The sequence below is a fragment of the Haliotis rubra genome, unplaced genomic scaffold, assembly GCF_003918875.1.
Source record: "Haliotis rubra isolate DU_JTF1 unplaced genomic scaffold, ASM391887v1 Scf115, whole genome shotgun sequence".
Classification (NCBI taxonomy): domain Eukaryota; kingdom Metazoa; phylum Mollusca; class Gastropoda; order Lepetellida; family Haliotidae; genus Haliotis; species Haliotis rubra.
The window spans coordinates 2,025,128-2,052,641 of NW_025765059.1; the positions used below are offsets into that span (position 1 = coordinate 2,025,128).

At 43.1% G+C, this 27,514-nt stretch overlaps 2 protein-coding genes across 3 annotated transcripts; both read right to left on the reverse strand.

Annotated features, from left to right (window-relative positions):
* Positions 1-2,566: 2,566 nt before the first annotated feature.
* LOC124254662 lies at positions 2,567-27,320 on the reverse strand. 2 transcript variants are annotated; one of them, XM_046688516.1, is made up of 8 exons: positions 27,068-27,320; positions 20,563-20,682; positions 19,638-19,737; positions 6,819-7,009; positions 6,552-6,627; positions 5,348-5,579; positions 4,856-4,979; positions 2,567-3,800 (listed from the first exon to the last, which is right to left on the reverse strand). In XM_046688516.1, the coding sequence occupies exons 2-8, from the start codon at positions 20,632-20,634 to the stop codon at positions 3,693-3,695; spliced, it is 903 nt and encodes a 300-aa protein (XP_046544472.1). In that variant the 5' UTR covers positions 20,635-20,682; positions 27,068-27,320; the 3' UTR covers positions 2,567-3,692. The 2 variants fall into 2 exon arrangements, with proteins under 2 accessions (XP_046544472.1, XP_046544465.1); XM_046688509.1 differs by having other exon boundaries at positions 20,512-20,682.
* Positions 22,491-23,495, reverse strand: LOC124254806 (adhesive plaque matrix protein-like). Its single transcript, XM_046688665.1, has one exon. It carries the CDS (start codon positions 23,493-23,495, stop codon positions 22,491-22,493), a length of 1,005 nt encoding a protein of 334 aa, XP_046544621.1.
* Positions 27,321-27,514: the final 194 nt, after the last annotated feature.

Below are 27,514 nucleotides of genomic sequence, written 5' to 3' on the forward strand. Positions count from 1 at the left end.
TGAGGTAAATCTGTATTCAGGAAGTCCTTTATGTTAAGATGATTTGTTGGTTTACCTGGTCGTATGCAAGCCACGCATATCTTTAGAAGGGACCAGTGGGTTGGATGGTCAGCCACCTTTCTATTGGTTAATGCATTTAACTCACGTCCCAAATTCGTGGGTTTTTTTCCATACTTGATTATGTTCAGACCGTCATTCTATAGATGGAACAGTGCTTGTCATTTGTACGCTGTTATCAATGCAGCAGCACTGATATATGTAGCTAAGGGAAGAGCCTGAAAATAAAAGGGGCCAGCCGTGATAACTGGAACTGGAGTTATTGTATTCTGGAATGTACTGGTCTGTGAGTTTTTGCAGTATTTTGGTTGTTACCTTGAACATGTTCAGCATCTTTGAAACCACTTGACCATTTGAATACTTGACCAATAAAGATAAATTGGTTCTGGGAAATTTAGAAATGAACATTTTCTTTACAAATGTGAAATATAACGATATTACAAATGTAACGTTAACTCAGACGTAACGCCAGCTCCCAGTATCTAATACGAGGGGACTTCAAACCTACAAATATTAACCATAAACTGTTTTATGATAAATAAAAGGCATTTCAATAAGCCAGATTAGTAACATGACCTAAGCCAGATCAAGTAACATGACCTATAGTTAATGGAAATGTATTCACGAATGTTTCTAATACTGTTCCGATTAGCTATTGGTTGTATTAAAAGAGGGCTGTCTGTTTTTTTTAACCCGGAATAGTACCCTTTAGAAGCGGTTGGAGTATGCTTTTCAGAAAGGTATCCCATCAGGGTGTGGATAAGATGTAGTCAGGTCACAAAACGGTCGCCTCCTGGTCACTCTTATATAGCTAAAGCCATTATTCAGAAACTGTTCGGTCCCAAAACGTGTCAAACGATGAAGCCCTATGTGTTTCAACTGTAGCTCTAACTTACTGCGGGGCGGTGGGGTAGCCTGATGGTTAAAGCGTTCGCTCGTCACGCCGAAGACCCGGGTTCGATTCCCCACATGGGTACAATGTGTGAAGCTCATTTCTGGTGTCCCCCGCCGTGATATTGCTGGAATATTGCTTAAAGCGGCGTAAAACCAAACTCACTCACTCACTCTAACTTACTGCAATCACTTGGACCCGGACAACCCTTGATATTTTAATGGAACTTCAGTCATTTGCAGTCACTGTAAATCACTACAAAGAAACAAATCCTCTTCTCTCATATGGCATTTAAACAAATAATTCTACAATGATGTTTAGAAAAGGTTTTGCTCTAAGTGTGTACGGTGTCTCTTAACCACAGCGATATACACACCCAGTCACCAGTAAGCGGCTTCGTGTGATGGCTGCATTTGACCGGTAAATACAGTTTTGTGAGGAATTGTACATATACGTTTTGAAAAAACGGCAACATTAGTTTTATGTCCCTTCTTTTGAACGTATCGACTTGAAATGTGATAGAAGTCTGAGCTTTGGCAATGTCTTTGCTTTCTAATTCTTTGGTTCTATCATAACATTTGGTGTCTTCAGTGAGCCGCCTGTTCGGAATTTGCCGAAACTGATACATTTTATGTGCCATAAACTCAGTATCATGCTATCTACCATTGTCATGCTATTTACGTCTGTTACATGTTTCCCTACAAATATGGCCTGGTGCTTCTTGTTGTTTCAAGTAATGATAAATGGCATTGCTGATTATCTCCTTAGGTGATCTCCACGTTCAATGCCATTCCAATAAGAAGTCGCTACGAAAAACACACTACGTGGAGCTTACAGACTGCACTCAGAAAATATCACTTTGACATCAGGCTTTACTGGCACCCCGAACACATTCCAGTCAGAAAGTGCTCTGCAAATACAGCACCTTCAAAAATCAGAGAGATCTGGCACTTCAAACATGACAGCTGATGTTCGTGGCAAAATGTTCTTGCACCTCAAAACATGACACCTTGATGTTCGTGAGGTGACGTGAAATTGGGTTTAACGTCGTGCTTGAGAATATTTCGCTCATACAACGACGTGCATGCGTGTGTATGTGTATGTGCGGCTGCTTGTACTAGCCCAGACTTGAGCTGGTTTTATAGTGCTAGCTCACTGAGATACCATGCCGCAGTGAAGCATGAATACCCCACTCAGACACAGTATACTGACTCCGAGCCGACCTTTCCTTGTTGTACCCATTAATGCCGAGCGCCAGGCAGGAACCAACAAGTACCATATTTTAACGTCTTTTGGTATGTCGCGGTCGGGGATCGAACCCGCGACTTTCCGCTCTCCGGGCGGACGCTCTAACCACTACACCACGGAGGCGTCCCCTTGATGTTCGTGGCAAAAGGTGCTACCCCTTCAAACATGACACCTTGATGCACCCTAGATGGCTTTGCAGCGACTGGTTCCGGCCCACCAACCTGGTTAGTGACAGGCCGACGACTAAACCACGATTCTTCCATATCCCCCAGGCAACTTCTCCAACCAGGAGAGCCATACTGGTTACACCGTGTTCCATCAAGGCAAGACAAAGATTTAGATGTCGACGTATACAAAACAATACCTCTGTTTTGTTAATAAAATTTTATTGAAATTTGAAAAAAGAATGAATAAACAATTGTAACAAGTTATTTTCATGCAAGAAAGTTAATTTATCATAATTTGGTAATCTGTACAAGAAACGCAAACGAATACTTATGCAATACTGTAGAGGCAAATGCCGTAATACTGACAGTAAGTCTGACAATCTCAGACATGGGAAACAACAAATTGAACTGGGACAACATAGGAAGTGGCCAACTCGTAGCAGGATCTACATGTAGCAGATGTAATGTCATGGCAATTCCTGAACATCCAACGGGCCACAACAGAGACGCAGTTAACGTGTAATATGTTTGGATTAACATCATCCTTCTTTGTGCAATGGACAATTTCTTCCCGAACGTCGGCGTCCAAAGGACGCCATGTTCCTGATCTCCTTTATGTGGGGACCATCTACTCCTGAACATCACAGGATTATATATTGAACAAGTAACGAAACACCACTTCACCGCAGTGTTTCTTTATTTGTTCTCAGATTTTCACCTACAGTGCAATACAAAGCCTGCGAAGAAAGAGAAGAGACGAATAAAGAAACATCTCTACTTTCACGTGTTCCCGTATTTGTTTCTCTCAGTATATGTTACGGTGCTTCAATTGTCGGGATATTTATGTTTCGATTTATCCTTATAGAAAAGCAGATGGGATACAAAATCCTCTCTACTATTTAAGCCACATCGCAAATTTAAACTTAGATTGCTCTTGTTAATGGATAATACAAGTGAAATCATCATAACAGATTTACTCCTATTGTATTCAGAGTCAGTGTAGGCAGATTGAGCTGGCAGCAGTGTTTTGGAGCTAAAGCCGTGATATAACAGTAGTGTGGCTACACAGTAGCTAGTCATCACAGCTGAAATGTTTGAGCAAACACAGTATATAACAGTGTAGATCGATACAATAATAGGCCTGGTAATACTAGCGCAGACATGGAAACACGGGATGAATTACGAAACTCGTTTCAATACACATTTTTTTTTGGTCAGAAGCAATTATTTACTTCCGCAGTTTAAAATTAGATTGTAGACTAGGCGTTGTATCACAGTTCTTCCTGACCTCAAGGTTGGCCCACCCCTGAGCGTGGGGAGCCACGGGGCTAGTACTGTAACTGGTTCTTCTTGGTCTGCTTTCTCCGGGGGGTCATTCGCTCGGACACCCAGTCAGGGTGGATGATGAAGTGACCGGTCACCATTGGCTGTGTCGACTGCAACACATATGATAAGATTTGTGAGAGACAGGTTTCAGCGTTTTAAGCGTAGCATTTTTGAGAATTGTAATTGTCGACTGAATCGTATAACCTTGCTTGCAACTGAAGGAATTAATGGTGTAAATTCTGCTAGGGGAACGGACAGGAAGCAGAAGTATTCTCACCACGTTGCTAGTGTGGCTGCCTTCCATAGACTGTTTACATGATGCTGAATAATAATATTTTATTTTTTAATATTCCCAAACTAGTTTTATGTATAATCTGTGATAATCTAGAGGTTGAACTGTCCTTCGGTGACATGTCAGGTTACACCCTCTAAAATATCATTGGCGTAAAACTTTCTCTCATGGCTGAATATGAGGCGATGTTGCAACTCACTCACTCACGTCGGGGTCTCTAGAAACGTGATTAAAACATTGTGTCTATGTGGGAAATCAACCACGGGCCTTTGCGACGACCTCACTGCTTGTGTAGTCTACCCCATTAATCTCGAGAACAGATTGACAATCAGGAAACCACATCTGTCGTGAGTTCCCCTTGTCGATACCAGGATATACTTCTTCAAGACAGACTTAAAACAACATTATTCCCCACTTCATATAGATCACTCCCATGTATGTGTACGTTTATATTCGTAAATTTACATTGTACTCTCTCTGACCAAGCACGAACATCAAGCAGTATTCCAGTTATATCACGACGTGTCGGCTCGTTGCGGGAGGAAAGCCCGAACTGACGCAGGTCTTAGACCTTTGTCACTGGCGAAACCCTCGAGATCGGGAATGATGCTGACAAACCATTAGACCAAGATTCGAACCCATATGTTTCCCTGTGTCCAAGGGACATAACTTTGTAAAGCAAACAACTGCGACACCCGTGATCCCGAAAGTAGCCATATATATTGATTACAGGATATATTGATTTTAAGGTACAGCACTGATTAATTGATAAGGACGAAGTGTATTGATAAAAAGGCATGACATATTGATTGGTAGGAATAAGATAATATCGTATCGATTGAAAGCTATACTGATTGCTCAGGGTGGCCGTACCTGGAAGCAGCTGAGATCATGGACGTAGTCCTTGCTGAAGGATGCTCTGCGTCTGTAGCGGCCCATGGGCCTTGACTCCCGGGCAGACTGGGGGTACATAGTGTAGTTAGCCATGGGGGTGGCGCTGAAACATGGCACCCGGAGAACATAAATACAGGTCTTGAAATCTTTGTAACACATGGTAGGTATGGAGGAGGTACGTGTGTGTCATGTATCGCTTGAAAGGCATGATATGCATGATGTAAGGGACCGGAAGTCTGTGTATCGCCTGTATCAGATGACCCGAACGAGCAGGTACAGGATCGGATAGACATTATGCTATCTCTCAGGTGTATGTGCATACTGTAACAATGTATGCCCTATCAACCACCAGCACCATCACCATTCGTGAACCCGCATCCAACCAGATGCCTTAGCTCCCTAAACGTCTGTTAATACAGGCAACAATGTAGGCCTTAACATCACAACCAGTGCATGCCCCAGGTGCCTTACCTCTCTAAGTGTCTGGCCATGCCGGAGTTGTCCATCTGGTTGAAGCCGTTACTGTAGGGGTTCCACGTCGGGGCGTATTGGTTGTCTGGCTGGGGAAAGTAAAGACCCTCCCCCTGGGTCAGGGAGCGGCCGAAGTAGGGTCGGGTCCTCATAGGGGACATACTGCGGGACCGCTGGTAGGAGGACATTCCACGGTTCATCGTGTTGCTCACTTTACAGGCAGCGTTCTTCTCTGGAATACAGAGGAAGAGTGTGACAACTTCACCAAGTTCCAGTGAAAGTGATATGGCTTATATACAAACACACAGTCTTAATGTCAAGAATATAACAACATGTAACATATACCCCAGCTGTATTGTGTGGGTGTTCCTTCCAGTGCCAGGTATTATAGATGTATCTGACCCAGACCGTTGCCAGGGGGAACTTCTGGGACAGGATCGATACCCCCACACTTCCCACCAGGCCAGGTGACCCACATAGATCCTGTTAATTGATAACACCCCACTTAATGATTAACAGTTACAAAATAATCATGGCCTACATTTGGCGCCTGACAGTTTTATTGGTCTTTGTCCAGAACGCTGAAGGCAGGCGAGATACTGCTGAACTAAATTGGAAGTGATGTATAGTGAATCTCACTCGACTGTCAGTTGATGCAAGGTAACTAAAAGCTTTATGGAAGTTTTCCGTGGAAACCAGTTTTGGAGGATACATATGTGCACCAATCCCGAGCACTGCTTTCACGTCAAGAAATGATGGGATATGTAAGCTACTCATACAAAAGGCCCAACATTACACAGATACATTTCCAAGGTCCAGGCCAAGACAAAATCCAAGACAAGACCAAACACAGTGCCAGTGATTCTCAGTGTTGTCCCTCCGACGGGGGCGGTGGGGTACAATAGTGGTTAAGGCGTTCGCTCGTGACGCTGAAGTCCCGGGTTCGATTGCCCACTTGGGCACAATGTGTGAAGCCCATTTCTGGTGTCCCTTGCCGAATACTGCTGAAAGCGGCGTAAAACTAAACTCACTCACTCACTCGCTCCCTCCGAAGGCCTACGACTAACCTGGCTTTTTGTAATAGAGCCATGATTATTATGGAGATTATGGAGAAGGAAAAAACAGTACAGTTTTTGTGTCTACTGATGTATCCGCACCTAATATAGGAGCTGACTCTACCCCTTCCCCTGCTTGGATGACTCACCGTAGTCTGTGGAAGCGTTGGTGACCCAGGAGTTCAGCTCAGGCACGTAAGTCAGCGGGGATCCTTTCTCTAGAGCCTGCATGACATAGAGTGTACAGTCAGCGCAGCCCGGCATCTACATGGCACTAACTGACGGGATGTCAACCCCCACCTCTCTAGGCATCCGGCATATCACTCTTTGCGCATTAAACAATTGAAGACTGATTTTGAACATTGAAATATTGTCATCCAAACAAACGAACAAACACACTTGAATGTATAGCTCACCTCAGAATCTCCAAACGCATACCCAGGGTGAACGGTGTGGGGCCTGTCTTCGATGTCGCCGGGTACTGATAAGTACGGGGTTGGGACGCGGTGGATGCCGATGTTTGTGTGGGGGCGGGGAGGTGGGTGACAGCTTACGTCAACTGGTCTACGCTCGGGCCATTCACTCCAGTGATGAGCAACAGGTGAATCTGAGAAACACAGGATATACGTTGAAACAGTAACGCCACAGTAGTTAATCTAGCTCCTCCTCGCCACCTGCACTGCAAGTACCGCCATCAATGGCACAAGGTACGTTCAACAAAGCGATCGTAGAGCTAAAGTGGTCGTAACTCTCGTACTTTAACGAAGATTAAGACCACTCTGTGGAGCGGTACCTATAGTCATTGATCACAGTAGTTGCAGTGTTTGCCCAAGCTAGCCTCCATGACAGTCGCGGGTCTTTACCAAGTAACACGACTCTCTTTCAATACCTTGACTTTGCTTTTGCCTCAGAAAAACATATTCTATTAGAGATGGCTATCTGACCAGGTTTCCGAACAAATACGGGGAATGTTCTCCGTAACTACTGAGGAGCCTCAGTGAGGGACTTTAGTCAAAGCTGTTACCAATATTCAAAACACAACGTTGTCTCCAGGAACGGTCTGCATACAACTGTGTACGTGCATGTACAGCGTGACCCCCGTGTACCGCGACACAAACGGGCAATGTTGCTTGTCATGTAATCTATGTGTCTAATTACATTAAAAAAACATTCTCTTTCAAACAACACCTTCTGCGATAAGCGTGTGAAAAAAGGTTGCCTTGAGATAATCCCTATAGCAACCTGGGCCTCGCCGGACTGGCATACCCTCGTTAATTGTCAGTTACATTCTGTACATCATCATCTCTCCTAAGAAGTTGACTACCGTGCTTTGTAAAGGAGCGAGCTTGGAAATTAAGAAGCTGAGATTTCCTAAACCAGAAACCTAAATATAGACTTGCTTCGTTTAAGACTTTAGCCCTGCAGAAATGACTTGACCAGACTAACGCTCAGTCTCGAATGTATATACATGTACTTTTTATAGAACCAACCAACCCCATTTAAATTGAAAAGGGGCTCCAGTGGGTTGGGAGAATACCCAGGACTGTACACAGAGTGGTGCGGATTTGAGGACTGTAAGAGAGATTAGTTTAGGAGGAGACTTAGCAGGAATTAATTAAACGAGAATACAATGTTGTTTTACGCCATAGCAAATATTCCAGCGTTTTTGAGTGAGTGAGTCATCAATACCGATGGTTCTTATCACAAGGAACAATTCTTGACACGGTGGTGCCGCATCACATTATCAGATACGGCCAACACAGTGCTAAATATAGGAGGGAACTGGTGACCTGTAGATCAGGTAAACATCACAGGGAACTGGATAAAGACAGGTAAATATCGTAGGAAACTGGATACAGACGTAAATATTACTGGGAACTGATAGATCAGGTAAATATTCACAGGGAACTGGATACAGACAGGTAAATATTGTAGGAAACTGGATACAGACAGGTAAATATTGCAGGAATTGGATACAGACAAGTAAATATTGCGTAAAGGGAACTTGGATAAAGACAGGTAATATTATGGGAACTGATAGAGACAGGTAAATATTGCAGGAACTGGATAAAGACAGGTACATATTGTACTGGATACAGAGGTAAATAGAGGTAAATATTGCATTGCCGGGAACTGGATACAGACAGGTAAATATATTGACAGGGAACTGAGACAGGTAAATATTGCACTGCGTAAAGGAACTGGATACAGACAGGTAAATACTGGATACAGACAGGTAAATATTGCAGGAATATACGGACAGGTGCAGGGAACTGGATACAGACAGGTAAATATTGCAGGGAACTGGATACAGACAGGTAAATATTGGTACGGACAGGTAAATATTGCAGGGAACTCGATACGGACAGGTAAATATTACAGGGAACTCGATACGGACAGGTAAATATTGTAGGGAAATATTGTAGTAGACCCACAACACACAGATTTCCAACTAAGAGCCGGTACACTGACCACCAGCCCTCATCGATCTCCTGTGACCTGGCTTAGTAACCACGGATTAACGACTAAACAGATTAATAGATTATCGAGAGACCGACTTAAATTCTGGGGCACACAGATTGAACGGAACTTGGCGAAGACTGCAACAGAGCACGTACAAAATGGCCAACTATTCATCGACGATTACTTAGAGGATTTAGAAGATCCTGTCTTCGAATATAAGGGACCTAAATCTAACTATTACAAAGAAAAGACACATCCTCATTCACAGGCTGGGGGCAAGATACATTTTACACATAGGCTCTACGTCTCGGTTAAGTGTAAAAATAACTGATATATGGCGTGTGCACACTAAAACTGATATTCTTTACTAAGACTTTATGTCAGTGTCTGTACAGTAGGACAGGTCGTTCACATATACTTTCAGAAAGGCGAAGAATAATTGTTGTTGCCGTTCATGTAGAGGGATCAAGCACTTGGTGTATTTCTAAGACACTGACATTATTTACTGAGGCCGTTGAACGGTTATTTGTAAGAACACAAAGGTATGTGATACTATCAACAATACTGCTATATTTGCTTACACAGACAGCGATCTGATACCTACACACAATGTCGTGTGTACTCTATACCCCATACAACTCATTAAACGTGTCAGACAGCTACGTACATATGGCGAGGGTGCTGCCACATTAATATAAACATTGATATGATGTCAGACAGATACGAGTAAACAGTGAAGGCGCTACCCCAATAATATACACATTAATATGATGTCAGACTTGCTACGTGCAAACATTAAAGGTACTGCTCCATAATAAACACATTAGCTACGGACACCCATATGCATATATTCGTGATTCTACCTATTAACAGACTCATTATCATGTCGGTTAGCTCCGTGTACATATTGGTGGCATTAGTTTTTAACAAACACATTAGCAATTACATGCATTCGCGTGCAATGGGTGTTAACGCTCAACTATCGTATTAGCAACCAATTACCCTTATGTGCATACATTATGCTTACCACCTCTTAATAAACCCATGTGCAAGTCAAATAAACACGGATACATTTAACGTACTGCACACTTACATAAATACAACTTGTATAAAGATGTATGTCAACATTAATTTTCATAATCGAGAGATATGATAAGAAAGTTTGTACACACCAGCCTTCTATAACCTGTCATATACAACAATCAATAAACTGGGTTTTGATAAAGTTCAACCACTGTATATCTGCATTAAAACAGGTAGGTATACAGGTAAGTTACATGCTATCAATATGAAGTGCGCCAGTAGCTATCAGCTATATCTACAGTATCGATGTGTATCTCACCTTCCAGTCAGGCAAGCCAGTCCACTGTGAGGCCAACACTGAAGGAACGAGTTAAATAGCTGGCCGTGACATAACCCCCGCTTAGAAACGCACTTGCCTACGACCTGTCTCCCTGCCTCTGTGTAATATTGCATAGGACTCAATGACGCGGGATAGATCTCTCTGTCGTATTGTCAATACAGTAGTATATGTACTTAAGACACATGTTGACATGAAAGCAAGCAGTGTGTTTGGCACATATGAGAGACCCTCGCTGTATTCAGTGTACCATATCAGAAAATCAGGGTGTCGAACAAATGAACTGGAGGCGTCTTTTGACGTCGTCTGACACGTGCCTCCGCGTTTTGTGGACAGCGATACAGGGATATGTACACTTCCCAGGTAATTGAAATCACAATGGGCCAATCAATAACATTCCGGGTACACTGCTTACCGTTTAGCCTGGCGTTAAGAGCCCGACATGACGAGCGTCTGTTAGACATAAATATTTGGTTTAAACATTATTTCATGAAAAAGCAACACCACAATTTTTTATGAAATGGATTGGTCAACAAGCTCAAAGAAGTTATATGAAGACCGCTCCAATATACATAGATAAGTGAAAAAGTATCATGATAAGAAAAAATGATATCTAATGTAAATAGATGTTATGACATGTAGTCAGAAGATTAAGACCATGATGGTTGTATACATTTATGGCATTTACAGTCGGGATCACAAGTAGTATAGTTATGAGAATCATAGGTTGTAGCATATGATTTGCTCAGTTAAAGCGTCTAGTCTCAGTTATAAATTGATGGACTGATTTTAAAATATCGGTTTGAGTTTGTGGGTTCATGGAAGAACTTCCATATAAGATTGTTTCTAATGAAAAACCATTGGTATAATACAATTTATTTACTCTTATAGCATCAAATCTGGATCATACTAAGAAGTAATGACCTGCATCTTCAGTAGGGTGGTCACACAAACAATCTGCTCTCTCTGATGTATGTATGTTGTATTTGTCAGCGTTGAGATTGTTACATCATAAATATGCTGCCATATACCAAGAATTTATTGTGAAGAATCAATAATGCACGTGCATGTTATGCATCAGGTTATGAGGAATGGCAAGAACATATGTAGATCGTAACTAGCAATATTCATGCATGTAATATACAACATAACCACTTGTTTCGAGATATTAGATAGATGACTAATTAAGAAACTGGATAACTCAATCCCAAAATGGTGCAATAACACACACTCGACGGTCAACAGACTGCTATTACATCGCCTAGAGCAGATCGATGCCTAAGATGTTGATCACTAGATTGTCTGGTCCAGACTTGTTTATTAAGTGGCCGCCGCCCTATAGCTGGACTACTGCTGAGTGCGGCGTTAAACAACAACAAAACCAAACATTGACTAGAATCAAGCAGTTGTCAGTGGAATAAAAGACTCCAAATCGCCTTGATTGCTAGACTCTCAACTGTTGTATTCCATCGTATTTTGGATCGCTTCGATAGAGAACACACACTGTCCAGCTTGACAGCTGGATGATCCGTCGTAGCAGGCCATGGTGTTGTTGATGGCAAGACAATAAGATGCTCAGTCTTTGCATATCATCATGTTGTCGATTGGCTTGCCAACCAGATGTTTTATCACTGCATATTATCGTGTTGACTGGCTGAATACGTCGACACGCTATAGTCGCATGTCAATGCATGTTTTGAACGGCTGGACCTTAAAGATCTTTTTGTATTGTTTTGTTTTCACATCTATTAACATCACAGTTTACACTCATTTCAGTGCTACAGATTTCGTCTTTTAAAATGTTCATGCCATTATGTTCGGTATATAATTAAATAGGTCTTCAGAGTTCAAAAACACACATCTACAAGGACAGAAAGGGTCAGTGAGCTTTGTATATAGGCCGACTGCGTTCACAGTAAACCTTATATCTGGTGGTCTCGCAGTCAGCCACTCGTGACGACAAGCTCTCAGTGCTCTAATCTTGATGTGTGGTGATGACAATAGCTGTATTCAGTGTTACCACGAGTGCGCTAATCTACCACGGCAACTTTATTTAACTAAGCAGCTCACTAAGACACATCTATCTCGACCACTTCACCAAGACACATCTATCTCGACCATTTCACCAACACACATCTATCTCGACCACTTCACCAAGACACATCTATCTCGACCATTTCACCAACACACATCTATCTCGACCACTTCACCAAGACACATCTATCTCGACCATTTCACCAAGACACATCTATCTCGACCACTTCTTCAAGACACATCTATCTAGGTAACTCAAATATGAAGCTATAAAACAGAGAAATGGGATATAATCAATCTCTAGTCACTTTATCATCCACCTGTGAAGATCCGGGTTACAATTAGTCTTCAGCAACCCATGCTTGTCGTAAGAGGCGACTAACGGGTTCGGGCGGTCAGGTTCTCTGACTTGGTTGACACACGTCATCGTATCCCATTTGCGTAGATCGAAGCTCATAATGTTGATCACTGGAGTTTCTGGTCCAGACCGCGGCGTTAAACAACCAACCAACCAACCAACCAACCAACTACAACTTCTGCAGGACATCAACCACTTCCTCGCCTTCTACGACCACCGAGGTAATCGAGTGAGGACAATAGACATGAGTGGGAAGGCTTTAAGAATGATTTTGGGCCACTTGAGCAAAATGAAACAATATCAGGACGAAGACAACATATTTCACTCACGTGGGTGTCGAAACCGTATCTTCGGTTTATCGAGTGAAGATTTCTACTACTTGGCCAAACAGACACTTGACCAAGTGCTACTACAACGCAACTCACCTGGGTCGTTGTCAGTAGGGTAGTAGGTGTCAGGGTACTTCGGCTTAAGTATGGGCCTTCTGTTGGGACGCTGAGGGGTAGAAACCGGCCACACGCGCATAATGTCACCTGTTGTCACTCGCTGTTACTACGGCATGAACAACACAGCGACGTGGACGTTGGTAGATCTGACGGGTGCACGACAGGTCGGAGGCCCGGATTTATACACTAATAAGTCTACCTCGACTGCTTATCTATCCTAGAACCCCGCACCCCATGCAATTAAATATCCCCGCCGCTGAATGCCTTTCAGCCCCAAATACAGATAGACCGATTTGTTTTCATTCAATCATTCCAGCTGTGAACCGTTATTTTAATTTCTAGTCGTGCCTGGTTCAGCCTAGGTCACCTGTTGCCGAAACCACTGCTCTGTGATGACGGCCAGATAAAGACATATATATGCTTCACTGAATCTGATATACAGCTTTGTGGATTTTCGTGCCTGTGTCTGATGGGGAGCGTTATTTCCACCCACTGCCTCCCACGCCTCACTGACTTGGGCAGGGGAGGTCACGTGATCAGATCATTAATCGCCCAGTGTCTTTCGTCACTATTGGCTACATGGTTTGAAGTGTGTAAGGGCTGGGCTTAATTTGGGTAATACCCAAGGGGAGACAACCGTTGATAACACCCAGCAGTGTAGTCATGTGAAAGATGAAGCGTGCATAACAGTTTGATTAAGGTGTAGACAAATCCTACATGAATCCTCTTAACCCAATAGCTTATCTCCTACTACCGTGGTATGTTTGTAATTGGGTAAGCAGCCGTGATTAAACCGTTTGAGACCTAACGAGAAAAGTAAGATGTGTCCCAAAGAAAAATACACATGATTATTATTTAAACACCACCTGAATGCAAGGAATGTTTCCCCCAAAATGGTCTAAACGGGCGAACATACCCTAGCATACCTGAATGCACATGTAAAACATGTACCTAACACAAAATCTCAAAAGCTCAAATTCGCCTGTTCCTGTGCTGCGAGGGCGCCAAGGACATCGAGACATCTGATTTGAAAGACGAGAGCAATAAAAATGAACTTTTCTTGACATGACAAGACAACGTCTTTCCTAAAAAAATTCGATGGCAAGTTATTGGCAAACAAAACGCTTGTATGTCACGTCGCCATGTCAGTGCAAACTTGAACATTAACAACTTGTGACGAAGCACGTGGCCGCGTGAAGCATAGCATCGTCCAAGATCTGAAAGATGAGGACCATTGGCCGTAACGACCGTCTTGCAAGACGCAATCCCTTGACCCTTGTTGGCAATGGAGAGAGGGTAGCCGACTCTCCACCAGTACCATCAGAAGGAGGATGGAGGATGGAGGAGGAGGCTGCTGGTCTGTGGGGAAGTCGTCCGATCAGATATCCCTTCCTCACAGATTGGGACAAGCAAGAACGTCTGATGCGGTGCGCACTCAGAGAAAGCAGAATTTTGAGGACATGGCGTAGAGTTCACTGGTCTGATGAAAGTCGCTATCTTCTACACCTTACCTTGTCCCGAATGGAGACTGCGTAACGACGCATATCGCCACAAGATGATCCTTTGGTTATGGCCCGATGATTATGTTCGGATGCATTTCGGGAATTGGATCTCAATGGGCAACATCATCAACAGTAAGTAAGGGATACCGTCGTCGTGCAACATTTTGATAACCAATATTCACGGACGACAAGGCTAGACCTCACCGTTCTCGAGCCGTCATCGCCATTTGCAGAACAACGCCATCGAAACATTACCATATCCCACAAAGATCCTCGATATAAACCCCATCGAACATCTTTGGGACCGTCTTGGAGCTGGAGATCCTCTTGTTCAAAGTCTGCACAACTGACATAAGCACTAAATGAGGAATGGCAGAGGATCACGATGCTGAGAAGATGATGCCCGATTGCCAGTGTGAGGAGGAGACTGGCAGATGTTATCTGTGCGAGGGGTGGCAACAAAAGGTACTAACGAGGTCGCCAGTGGTGCGACAATCAGATTGTTGGCGTAGTCGTGGCCATCCTACTTTCCTTCATTGTTAATATTCACGGTTTGTGTGTTCCTGTCAGATTGCAAGTAAATTATTACCATATTTCAATTTCAATTTTATATTCTTTTAATCAGATTAAAATATGTTACAGTTACCATTTTAATTTCGAATTTGGTTTTCAAAGCAGATATTACAACGTGTAGTGTTTCGCAGTTATCGCAGAAAACGTGTATGGCGCTTGATTAATGCTCATGTATGTACATGCAAAGAATCTAAGCTGTCCCTGTGCGTATGTGGATAGCAGGAATAGTGCTGCGTGCTGCCACAAGCAAGCAAGCAAACAAACAAACAGAATGTCTAGCTAATGATTGAAACCAATCACACTGACCAGACTGGCTCTCTCAGAGATACAAGTACAAGATCCTAAACATATTTCTTGTCAATGATTTGAACGCCTTTGAACACCGAAACCTCCCCTAAGTGAATATGTCAGGACTGTGTTGGAAACATATACATGGCATAATTATAATATAAGCGTATTTATAGGTCAAAAAACGTTCAGAATATCTAAATGTAAGATTAGACCATTCAACAGTACAATGCTTTATGTGTTTCTTATTAGTAGCTTACCGAATTAATCTTTCACTAATGACTGAAACACATGTGAAACGTTTCAATCAATTTGATTTGGAGAAGAGGCGCAACACACCCCGTTATTATCTTTGTTCGTGTACAACAGCAACGTCTTAAGGAGTATGGTAATCTAATGTCCAAAATATTGCCAACAAACAAACCAGGGATTCAGATTCAGAGATTCAGATTCAGAGACCATATCATCAGTACAAAGGGCAGGACGTGCAATCTGAAGCCTGTAAGAGCAAGAGGGGAGATAACCGTCGCTTGTGTCGTGAACCCACTTCCATCGTTAAACAACGTTAGGGAAATTGACGAATATCGTACACAGGTGATGGGTAAAACATGAACCATGCTACTGACTACAGTAGCTTCCAAACGATCAGTTTGATGCCCCAAAGGAAATGGGAAACACCTGATCATTTTACATGCTGGTACTGCACAGACGCAGTCAGAAAATGCGTCATAATATGTCACAGGCAATTGTCACACAATCCCAGCGTGACATCTACTGATCATGCATGTTGCACTTGCGACAGAATCTACAATCCGTTTCGGTATAGCTCCTCGTTACTTGCACTAAATGATTATTACTTAATCAATACACTGCCTGCATATATTCAATTCGGTAAGTTTTACCTATTTTGATTACCTTATATTTGGTATGATTCTTATCAACTGACAATAATGTTGTAGGATATGACTCACATGCTATCTTAGTGCCATCCTGAAGAGCGAAATTCGTCTAAGGCGAGAGCACTTACAGTCACACTATGCAACGGTACCACAGTTATATTTGTTGTCAACGTTACCGGAAAGGTTCTGTTTGTGGAAGAAGTAATCATCTGAAGTTACAAATGGGTTTGCGCATGTGAAAATACTACAGTGATAATTTATCATCCAGTGGGCATATGGATAAATCACTAAACATCAATGATAACACCAGGTGTTCGCGAAAAGGGTGTCGTACAAGATCAGTAGCACCCGCCATTCACATAGTTTGCCTAAAGAACCTAAATATTGAAACTACGCTACGTTATTCCACGCCAATTATAATACATTACAACGTTATATTAGTGCCAAATACCAGATTATAGCACACTATTCACACAGTAGATTATATCACGCCAGTTAGTATACAAAACCAGATGTATTTCGCGCTATGTATATAATGCCAGATTATATTACGCAAGTTAGTGTACAATACAGATTATATCACGTTATGTATACAATACAAGATTATGCCACGTTGTGTATACAATACCAGATTATATCACGCTGTTTATGCAATACCATATCATATCATGTTGTGTATACAATACCAGATCATATCACGTTGTGTATATAATACCATGTTATGTCACGCTATGTATACAATACCAGATCACATCACGTGATGTATACAATACCAGATTATATTACGTTATAATACCAGGTTATATCACGTTATGTATACAATACCAGATTATATTACGTTATAATACCAGGTTGTATCACGTTATGTATACACTACCAGATTATATTACGTTATAATACCAGGTTATATCACGTTATGTATACAATACCAGATTATATTACGTTATAATACCAGGTTATATAACGTTATGTATACACTACCGGATTATATTACTTTATAATACCAGGTTTTATTACCGCCGTGGTCAACGTATGGGTAGTTGCATACTAATCTCGTACGTCACACGAGTGTCGTATCGCGTTGACCTGTGTCGTAACGACTTTTATTACCCACGAGGTCAACGTATGGGTAGTTGCATACTAATCTCGTACGTCACACGAGTGTCGTATCGCGTTGACCTGTGTCGTAACGACTTGACCTGAGATTCTAACGATTTGATTGGATAACCGATGACCTCTCAATTAGGTCACATTCTGACGTAACTATTTTTTCATTCATAACAAACACGTGAATTCATTCATTCTACAACTTAAATGTATTGTGGGAATGTAAACATTGCGAACGTTGCCGTGTCGCTGTTTAATTGTGAGTCGAACTGAGACATTATATCCGTCGAAAAACATAAACGCAATGTTTCCACCAGTGATGTTAGCCGAATGAAGCAACTGCAAACCAAGAAACGAGGTGCTACGGAGTAATTTACTGTAGGAGGCTGTACGAGGCGATGACAACTGACATGCATCGTGACGTCGGTTACCAAGACAGTGACGTCATTACATTGTGACGTCATGCAAATATCGTACTACAGTACAAAACTCTTCCGCAACCTCGTTATGAAACCGGTTTTGGCTTGAAACCAAAAACAACAAAAATACGCTGTTTTGTCAATTGAATGCATGTAAGACGTGGGTAATAAATAAAATACTGTTCAGCATCAGCATACGAATTATACGAAACTCGTGACCTTCCTATGGAAGGACACTCGTTTCTGTATAATTCGTATGTAATGAGACCGAGCGTACATTCTCTATGACCTTAGATTCTAACGATTTGATTGGATAACCGATGACCTCTCAATTAGGTCACATTCTGACGTAACTATTTTTTCATTCATAACAAACACGTGAATTCATTCATTCTACAACTTAAATGCATTGTGGGAATGTAAACATCGCGAACGTTGCCGTGTCGCTGTTTAATTGTGAGTCGAACTGAGACATTATATCCGTCGAAAAACGTAAACGCAATGTTTCCACCAGTGATGTTAGCCGAATGAAGCAACTGCAAACCAAGAAACGAGGTGCTACGGAGTAGTTTACTGTAGGAGGCTGTACGAGGCGATGACAACTGACATGCATCGTGACGTCGGTTACCAAGACAGTGACGTCATTACATTGTGACGTCATGCAAATATCGTACTACAGTACAAAACTCTTCCGCAACCTCGTTATGAAACCGGTTTTGGCTTGAAACCAAAAACAACAAAAATACGCTGTTTTGTCAATTGAATGCATGTAAGACGTGGGTAATAAATAAAATACTGTTCAGCATCAGCATACGAATTATACGAAACTCGTGACCTTCCTATGGAAGGACACTCGTTTCGTATAATTCGTATGTAATGAGACCGAGCGTAGTATTCTCTATGACCTTAGATTCTAACGATTTGATTGGATAACCGATGACCTCTCAATTAGGTCACATTCTGACGTAACTATTTTTTCATTCATAACAAACACGTGAATTCATTCATTCTACAACTTAAATGCATTGTGGGAATGTAAACATCGCGAACGTTGCCGTGTCGCTGTTTAATTGTGAGTCGAACTGAGACATTATATCCGTCGAAAAACGTAAACGCAATGTTTCCACCATTGATGTTAGCCGAATGAAGCAACTGCAAACCAAGAAACGAGGTGCTACGGAGTAGTTTACTGTAGGAGGCTGTACGAGGCGATGACAACTGACATGCATCGTGACGTCGGTTACCAAGGCAGTGACGTTATTACATTGTGACGTCATGCAAATATTGTACTACAGTACAAAACTCTTCCGCAACCTCTTTATGAAACCGGTTTCGGTTTGAAACCAAAACATTAACAAAAATACGCTATTTTGTCAATTTAATGCATGTAAGACGTGGGTAATAAATAAAATACCACACTCGGTCTCATTACATACGAATTATACGAAACTCGTGACCTTCCTATGTTATCTGACCTCGCTTTCGCTCGGTCAGATACCATAGGAAGGACACTCGTTTCGTATAATTCGTATGTAATGAGACCGAGTGTAGTATTCTCTATATATCACGTTATGTATACAATACCAGATTATATTACGTTATAATACCAGGTTATATCACGCTATGTATACAATACCAGATTATATTACGTTATGATACCAGTTTATATCACGCTATGTATACAATACCAGATTATGTCATGCTATGTAAGATTATATTACGTTGTGTTGTTATGCAACAAGGCCGAACTCACCACCATGCCCGATGTGGTGCCATGCCATCTCACCTTGCTCAGGGTATACCACCCTGGGTACACCATCCGCCTTGAAATGATGTTCAGCAGACCTCCTGGCTTGAAGGAGGGATACATGACCACCCGATGGACCCTACAACAATTACACATAATGAGCCTGTACTAACACCGTATAGTCCGTTTGGCTCAAAAGCGGACCGATGAATTGCAATCTAACTCGAAAACTAATAAACATATAATACTCAATGAAAAGTTGATCATAATCAAAACATCAGACCAACTCTGTGATTTGTTTACAGAATTTATGTCCTAAAATTAAAAAAGTTGTTTAACAAACTATCATTAAAATTTTGACACAGTTCACTATTTGTTACGAGGGAGGAGTGCAGTGAAAGGGACAGCCAGGTGTTCGAGAAGCACGTGCACAAGTGCCCACAAAGTTATTGATTCATTAACCTGTGCTGTGCCGTCTCCATCCTTTCTCGCACACCTGGCTGTCCCTTTCTCTGCACTTCTCCCTCCCAACCAAAACCAAAACAACCCAAACTATATCCTCATACAAGAGTATGCAGAAAATCTGCACGAGAGAGTTGGGTATCTGTACCACAATCCATGGGAGGTAACCGTTACAACAAGACTGAATGAAGCGCAGTAAAATGATACAAATGTTCGAAAGTGAACATTCAGAGGCACGTCATTACGTCATTCAGAGATAACGAACGCATCTGTACACCTGCACAGACATTATGAGTACATTTGTATGCATGACGTATTTTGTCGAGGTGAGCATATGGCCAGTATGTCCTACACTTGACGTACTGGTCTATGTGAACCTATAAGGTCGCACTTGGCCGAGTTATTGTCTTGCACAACGAAGACCGGCGTCTATATTTAACTCATGACGTACCTTGCTGGGAGGAGGGGTTGGGTATGTAATGGGCGTGGCCTTGATAGTCACCCGTTTATTATTCTTCCTCTTATAGGTGTCCTTGTACTGGGTGGACCAGGGACGGGGCACTGCTGTTGGCATGACGACTGCTTCGTTGAATCTTCTCGTGGATCTGTAGTTTTTCAAAGTCTGAAAGAAAACCAAGAACACATAAACAAATTGTTTCAGTACACATAGATATATGCATGTATGCACGTACATATGTACATTTATACTATTACAAAAAAGTGGTGATATTTTTTGGTGATTCATACATATATGTAGAAGATTACAATAATGTTATCAATAGGAAAATTCTATTGATCTGGTCGACCAAGTGTGAGAACTGGCGTACAATAGCCATTCGTAACCACCTACCCCTTTCCCTAATCTCTAAGAAGACCCGTCCCCTTATCAATGTATGTGAAGTGGGTATATACTAAACACCAATCAGAATGCGCGTAAGGATTGAGATACTTTGATAAAACTATTCCTGGGTACTTAAAGCGGTTATGGCATTATTGTGTTTAAAAAATCGTGAAAAACATATATCGTCATATTGACTTTACAAAGAACATAGCTAACAGACCTGTGTTGACTAATTTGTAGTTATTAATAAGGATAGGTCCATGAACAGTTAGAGATTCAAAGAGATTCGTTTGCGTTTGTTTACATTACGGCTCTCTTCAATTGAGTGTTTTCTTTGTGCAGCTTGAAGGTTGCTCTGTACGTAGGTTTTCCGGCACTTTTAGATAATGTAGTTTTAAATAGCTATGAGTTTCAAATGAATATATTTACATATATAACTTTGATTTTAAACACATCACACTGGCGTTTCTTGGGGCATTTATATTTTTTAACCGTATTCATTTTGAATTATACAGGGGTATGACAGCAAAGTGTTATATGCGAGTTCAGACAACTGTTAGACACATTAAATCCCGATATGACTCGCAATGAATTCTGCAGTTTGAGATCTATTTTGAAGGCATTTTTCTGGATCTATTCTGGGAATTATAGGGGTGAAATAAAATATTTTTATGAAAAGAAATTCCATTTGCAATTCTTAAACCGTATTTAGAAATATACAATTCAAAGTGCCTCTCGAATCAGAGATAAGCTTCACGGAACTACATGTGTCACAGTGAGAGGACAGATGATTCGTAACAGGCTAAACAGATGGAACATGCATGTCCAAGGCCAAGTGTTATCCCACAGTTACACATTACTGGAAGACATCGTTGATGTCAAGAGCGGCAGCTCTGGAGTGAGTGAGTATGGTTTTATGCCACTTTTAGCAGTATTCCAGCAATATCACGGCACGGTGGAGGACACCAGAAATGGGCTTCACACACTCTATCCATGTGGGGAATCGAACCCGGGTCTTCAGCGTGACGAGCGAACGCTTTAACCACTCGGCTACCCCACCGTCCCCGGCAGCTCTGGAGCAATGTTTGTTGTTGGGCAAACGTTAAGTTTTCGGATGAACCAAGGTTTACACTACGGAGTGTGGTGAAAATCTTAGTCAGATGTTCCTCTTAACATCTTTAAACATATGTATTCCATTAAAGATTGTTCCGTGGTGGAAAGAAAACGTTAACCAGGAATCAGTCTGTGAAAGAACTAGTCGTAAAACCAACATACAACAAATAAATGCTGCTGCAACTAACTATTGTATTCTAAATAAAGTAATTTCACAAATAAATACAAATCAATAGAACGGATACATACATGGTGTACAGAGAGGGGTAGGAGACATACATGGTGTACAGACAGGGGTAGGAGACATACATGGTGTACAGAGAGGGGTAGGAGACATACATGGTGTACAGACAGGACTAGGAGACATACATGGTGTACAGACACGGGTTGGAGACATACATGGTGTACAGACAGGGCTAGGAGACATACATGGTGTACAGACAGGGGTCGGAGACATACATGGTGTACAGAGAGGGCTAGGAGACATACATGGTGTACAGACAGGGGTTGGAGATATACAGGGTGTACAGAGAGGGGTAGGAGACATACATGGTAAACAGATAGGTGTAGGAGACATACAGGGTGTACAGAGAGGGATAGGAGACATACATGGTGTACATGCAGAGGTAGGAGACATACAGGGTGTAAAGACAGGGGTAGGGGACATACAGGGTGTACAGAGAGGGGTAGGAGACATACAGGGTGTACAGACAGAGGTAGGAGAAATACAGGGTGTACAGACAGGGGTAGGAGACATACAGGGTGTACAGACAGGGGTAGGAGACATACAGGGTGTACAGAGAGGGGTAGGAGACATACATGGTGTACAGAGAGGGGTAGGAGACATGCATGGTGTACATACAGGGGTAGGAGACATACATGGTATACAGACAGAGGTAGGAGACATACAGGGTGTAGAGAGAGGGGTAGGAGACATACAGGGTGTAGAGACAGGGGTAGGAGACATGCATGGTGTACAGAGAGGGATAGGAGACATACAGGGTGTACAGACAGGGGTAGGACACATACATGGTGTACAGACAGGGGTAGGAGATATACATGGTGTACAGACAGAGGTAGGAAACATACAGGGTGTACAGACAGGGGTAGGAGACATACATGGTGTACAGACAGGGGTAGGAGATATACATGGTGTACAGGCAGAGGTAGGAGACATACAGGGTGTACAGACAGGAGTAGGAGACATACAGGGTGTACAGACAGAGGTAGGAGACATACATGGTGAACAGATAGCGGTAGGAGACATACAGGGTGTACAGAGAGGGGTAGGAGACATACATGGTGTACATGCAGAGGTAGGAGACAAACATGGTGTACATACAGAGGTAGGAGACATACATGGTGTACAGGCAGAGGTAGGAGACATACAGGGTGTAGAGAGAGGGGTAGGAGACATACATGATGTACAGAGAGGGGTAGGAGACATACAGGGTGTAGAGAGAGGGGTAGGAGACATACATGGTGTACAGAGAGGGGTAGGAGACATACATGGTGTACAGAGAGGGGTAGGAGACATACATGGTGTACAGGTAGGGGTAGGGAGACATACATGGTGTACAGAGAGGGGTAGTAGGAGACATACATGGTGTACAGACAGGGCTAGGAGACATACATGGTGTACACAGACACAGGTTGGAGACATACATGGTGTACAGACAGGGACACTAGGAGACATACATGGTGTACAGAGAGAGGGTAGGAGACATACATGGTGCCACAGACAGGGGTTGGAGACATACATGGTGTGTACAGACAGGGGAAGGGGAGATATACATGGTGTACAGAGAGGGTAGGAGACATACAGGGTGTACAGACAGGGGTAGTGGAGTCACATACATGGTGTACAGACAGGGGTAGGAGAGATATACATGGTGTACAGACAGAGGTAGGAAACATACAGGGTGTACAGACAGGGGTAGGGAGACATACATGGTGTACAGACAGGGGTAGGAGATATACATGGTGTACAGGCAGAGGTAGGGAGACATACAAGGGTGTACAGACAGGAGTAGGGGAGACATACAGGGTGTACAGACAGAGAGGTAGGAGACATACATGGTGAACAGACACGGGTTGGAGAGACATACATGGGTGTACAGACAGGGCTAGGGAGACATACATGGTGTACAGAGAGAGGGTAGGGAGACATACATGGTGTACAGACAGGGGTTGGAGACATACAGGGTGTAGAGACAGAGTAGGGAGACATGCATGGTGTACAGAGAGGGATAGGAGACATACAGGGTGTACAGACAGAGGAGACATACATGGTGTGAGACAGGGGTAGGAGACATACATGGTGTACAGACAGGGGGTAGGAGACATACATGGGTGTACAGACAGGTTGGGAGACATACATGGTGTACAGACAGGGCTAGGGAGACATACATGGTGTACAGACAGGTGTAGGAGACATACATGGTGCCACAGACAGTGGTAGGAGACATACAGGGTGTAGAGAGAGGGATAGGGAGACATACAGAGTGTAGAGAGGGATAGGAGACATACAGGGTGTAGAGACAGGGGTAGGAGGAGACATGCATGAGTGTACAGAGAGGGATGGGGAGACATACAGGGTGGTACAGACAGGGTGGAGTCACATACATGGTGTACAGACAGGGGTAGGAGATATACATGGTGTACAGACAGAGGTAGGAAACATACAGGGTGTACAGACAGGGTAGGGAGACATACATGGTGTACAGACAGGGGTGTGGGAGATATACATGGTGTACAGGCAGAGGTGGGGAGACATACAGGGTGTACAGACAGGAGTAGGAGACATACATGGTGTACAGACAGGGGTAGGGAGACATACATGGTGAACAGATAGCAGTAGGAGACATACAGGGTGTACAGAGAGGGGTAGGGAGACATACATGGGTGTACACATGCAGAGGTGGGGAGACAAACATGGTGTACATACAGAGGTAGGAGACATACATGGTGTACAGACAGAGGGGGTAGGAGATATACATGGTGTACAGGCAGAGGTAGGAGACATACAGGGTGTACAGACAGGAGTAGGAGACATACAGGGTGTACAGACAGAGGTAGGAGACATACATGAGTGAACAGATAGCGGTAGGAGACATACAGGGTGTACAGAGAGGGTAGGAGACATACATGGTGTACATGCAGAGGTAGGAGACAAACATGGTGTACATACAGAGGTAGGAGACATACATGGTGTACAGGCAGAGGTAGGAGACATACAGGGTGTAGAGAGAGGGGTAGGAGACATACATGATGTACAGAGAGGGGTAGGAGACATACAGGGTGTAGAGAGAGGGGTAGGAGACATACATGGTGTACAGAGAGGGGTAGGAGACATACATGGTGTACAGAGAGGGGTAGGAGACATACATGGTGTACAGAGAGGGGTAGGAGACATACATGGTGTACAGAGAGGGGTAGGAGACATCCATGGTGTACAGGTAGGGGTAGGAGACATACATGGTGTACAGAGAGGGGTAGGAGACATACATGGTGTACAGACAGGGCTAGGAGACATACATGGTGTACAGACAGGGTTAGGAGACATACATGGTGTACAGACAGGGCTAGGAGACATACATGGTGTACAGAGGGAGGGGTAGGGAGACATACATGGTGTACAGACAGGGTTGGAGACATACATGGTGTACAGACAGGGGAAGAGAGATATACATGGTGTACAGAGAGGGTAGGAGACATACATGGTGTACAGAGAGAGGGTAGGAGACACACAGGGTGTACAGAGAGGGATAGGGGAGACATACATGGTGTACAGACAGGGGTAGGAGACATACATGGTGTACAGAGAGGGAGTAGGGAGACATACAGGGTGTACAGACAGGGGGAGGAGAAATACATGGTGTACAGAGAGGGGGTAGGGAAACATACATGGTGTACAGACAGGGGGTAGGAGACATACATGATGTACAGGCAGGGGTAGGAGACATACAGTGTGTACAGACAGGGGTAGGGAGACATACAGGGTGTAGAGACAGGGGTAGAGGAGACATACATGTGGTGTAAAGAGAGGGGCTAGGAGACATACAGGGTGTACAGAGAGAGGGGTAGGAGACATACAGGGTGTACAGAGAGGGGTAGGAGACCTACAGGGTGAATAGACAGGGGTAGGAGACACACAGGGTGTACAGAGAGGGATAGGAGACATACATGGTGTACAGACAGGGGTAGGAGACATACATGGTGTACAGACAGGGGTAGGAGACATACAGGGTGTACAGACAGGGGTAGGAGAAATACATGGTGTACAGAGAGGGGTAGGAAACATACATGGTGTACAGACAGGGGTAGGAGACATACATGGTGTACAGACAGTGGTAGGAGACATACAGGGTGTAGAGACAAGGGTAAAGGACATACGGGGTGTACAGACAGCTAGGGCTATGAGACAGACATTATGTACAGACAGGGGTAAGAGACAAACAGGGTGTACAGTGTGGGGTAAGAGACAGACATGGTGAACACGGTCACTACGAGGCGCGACGCATTGATGTAGAACGTACAATATTTATGATGAGATTTGTTATCGCGAAGATAAGTACAATGTGTTTAACAGGAATAATATTTAAGGATGGATAGGGACACACGTATTCCACACCAGACTGGATACACCACATCACCTGGTGCTGACTTCTGTTCACTACAAATCGGCAGATGACGTGTAAAGAAGACTTTAAGAGCTCTTTTGTTAAATCTCCCTGAACACTTTTTTTCAATTGTCGGGGAAATGAAATATGATATGATCAACAACGTGGAAATCTATTAGTTGCCTAGCAACGACACCAGTTATTTTTGTTGCTAACCTTCACGAAAAACAACATATGTTTGATATTTTTTGCCACTTAATGAAAATGGATTGAGCAATCGTGCTGACATCTCGGAGTGCTAATGTTTTGGCTGTTCGCACATTGACATTCCTTAACACAAATAATGTAAACGGCAACATTATTCTGCCCGTGATTGATGATAGGGTTTACAACGAAAAGAAAACTGCCATCGTAACAGCAGGTCCACTTACCTCACGCCATGCTATGTATGTGTCCCCTACCAGGACTTCAACTCTGCTGGTATGTTAATAGGAGCAGAAATATTACTGAAAATATTTGGATAATTGTACCAAGTGAAAAGGCTGAATTGAACACAAAGACACACAAAGGTCTGCGTGCGTAGGCAGTGAAACACTGACTCAACAACGGACTCGGCCTAGACTGGGGCGCCTTGATCAGGGTACGACAGCACGCATGTGTCCCCCGAGCCCAACGAGTTATAGATACTCCCAGACACGCTAAGTCATATGCATGTTGCTATTGACATGAAGCATTAAGTTGTCGATAAGACTGCACGTAAACCCTTAAAAAGCCCACCTCATTGACACCGGTTTGCCAGCACTGGAGGTACTCTGCACTCTGAGGTCGTGTATCGTGTGAGGAGAAGCCGAGGACGGCAAGGGGGAGAACTGTCGAGG

Coding starts and splice junctions, on each gene's coding strand:
- LOC124254662 (XM_046688509.1), bottom strand. CDS start 20,634: ATGCCAACAGCAGTGCCCCGTCCCTGGTCCACCCAGTACAAGGACACC. Junction 19,738..20,511: donor CAACCCCTCCTCCCAGCAAG/GTACGTCATGAG, acceptor TAATTGTTGTAG/GGTCCATCGGGTGGTCATGT. Junction 5,580..6,551: donor CAACGCTTCCACAGACTACG/GTGAGTCATCCA, acceptor TCTGTATTCCAG/AGAAGAACGCTGCCTGTAAA.
- LOC124254806 (XM_046688665.1), bottom strand. CDS start 23,495: ATGTATGTCTCCTACCCCTCTCTCTACACCCTGTATGTCTCCTACCCC.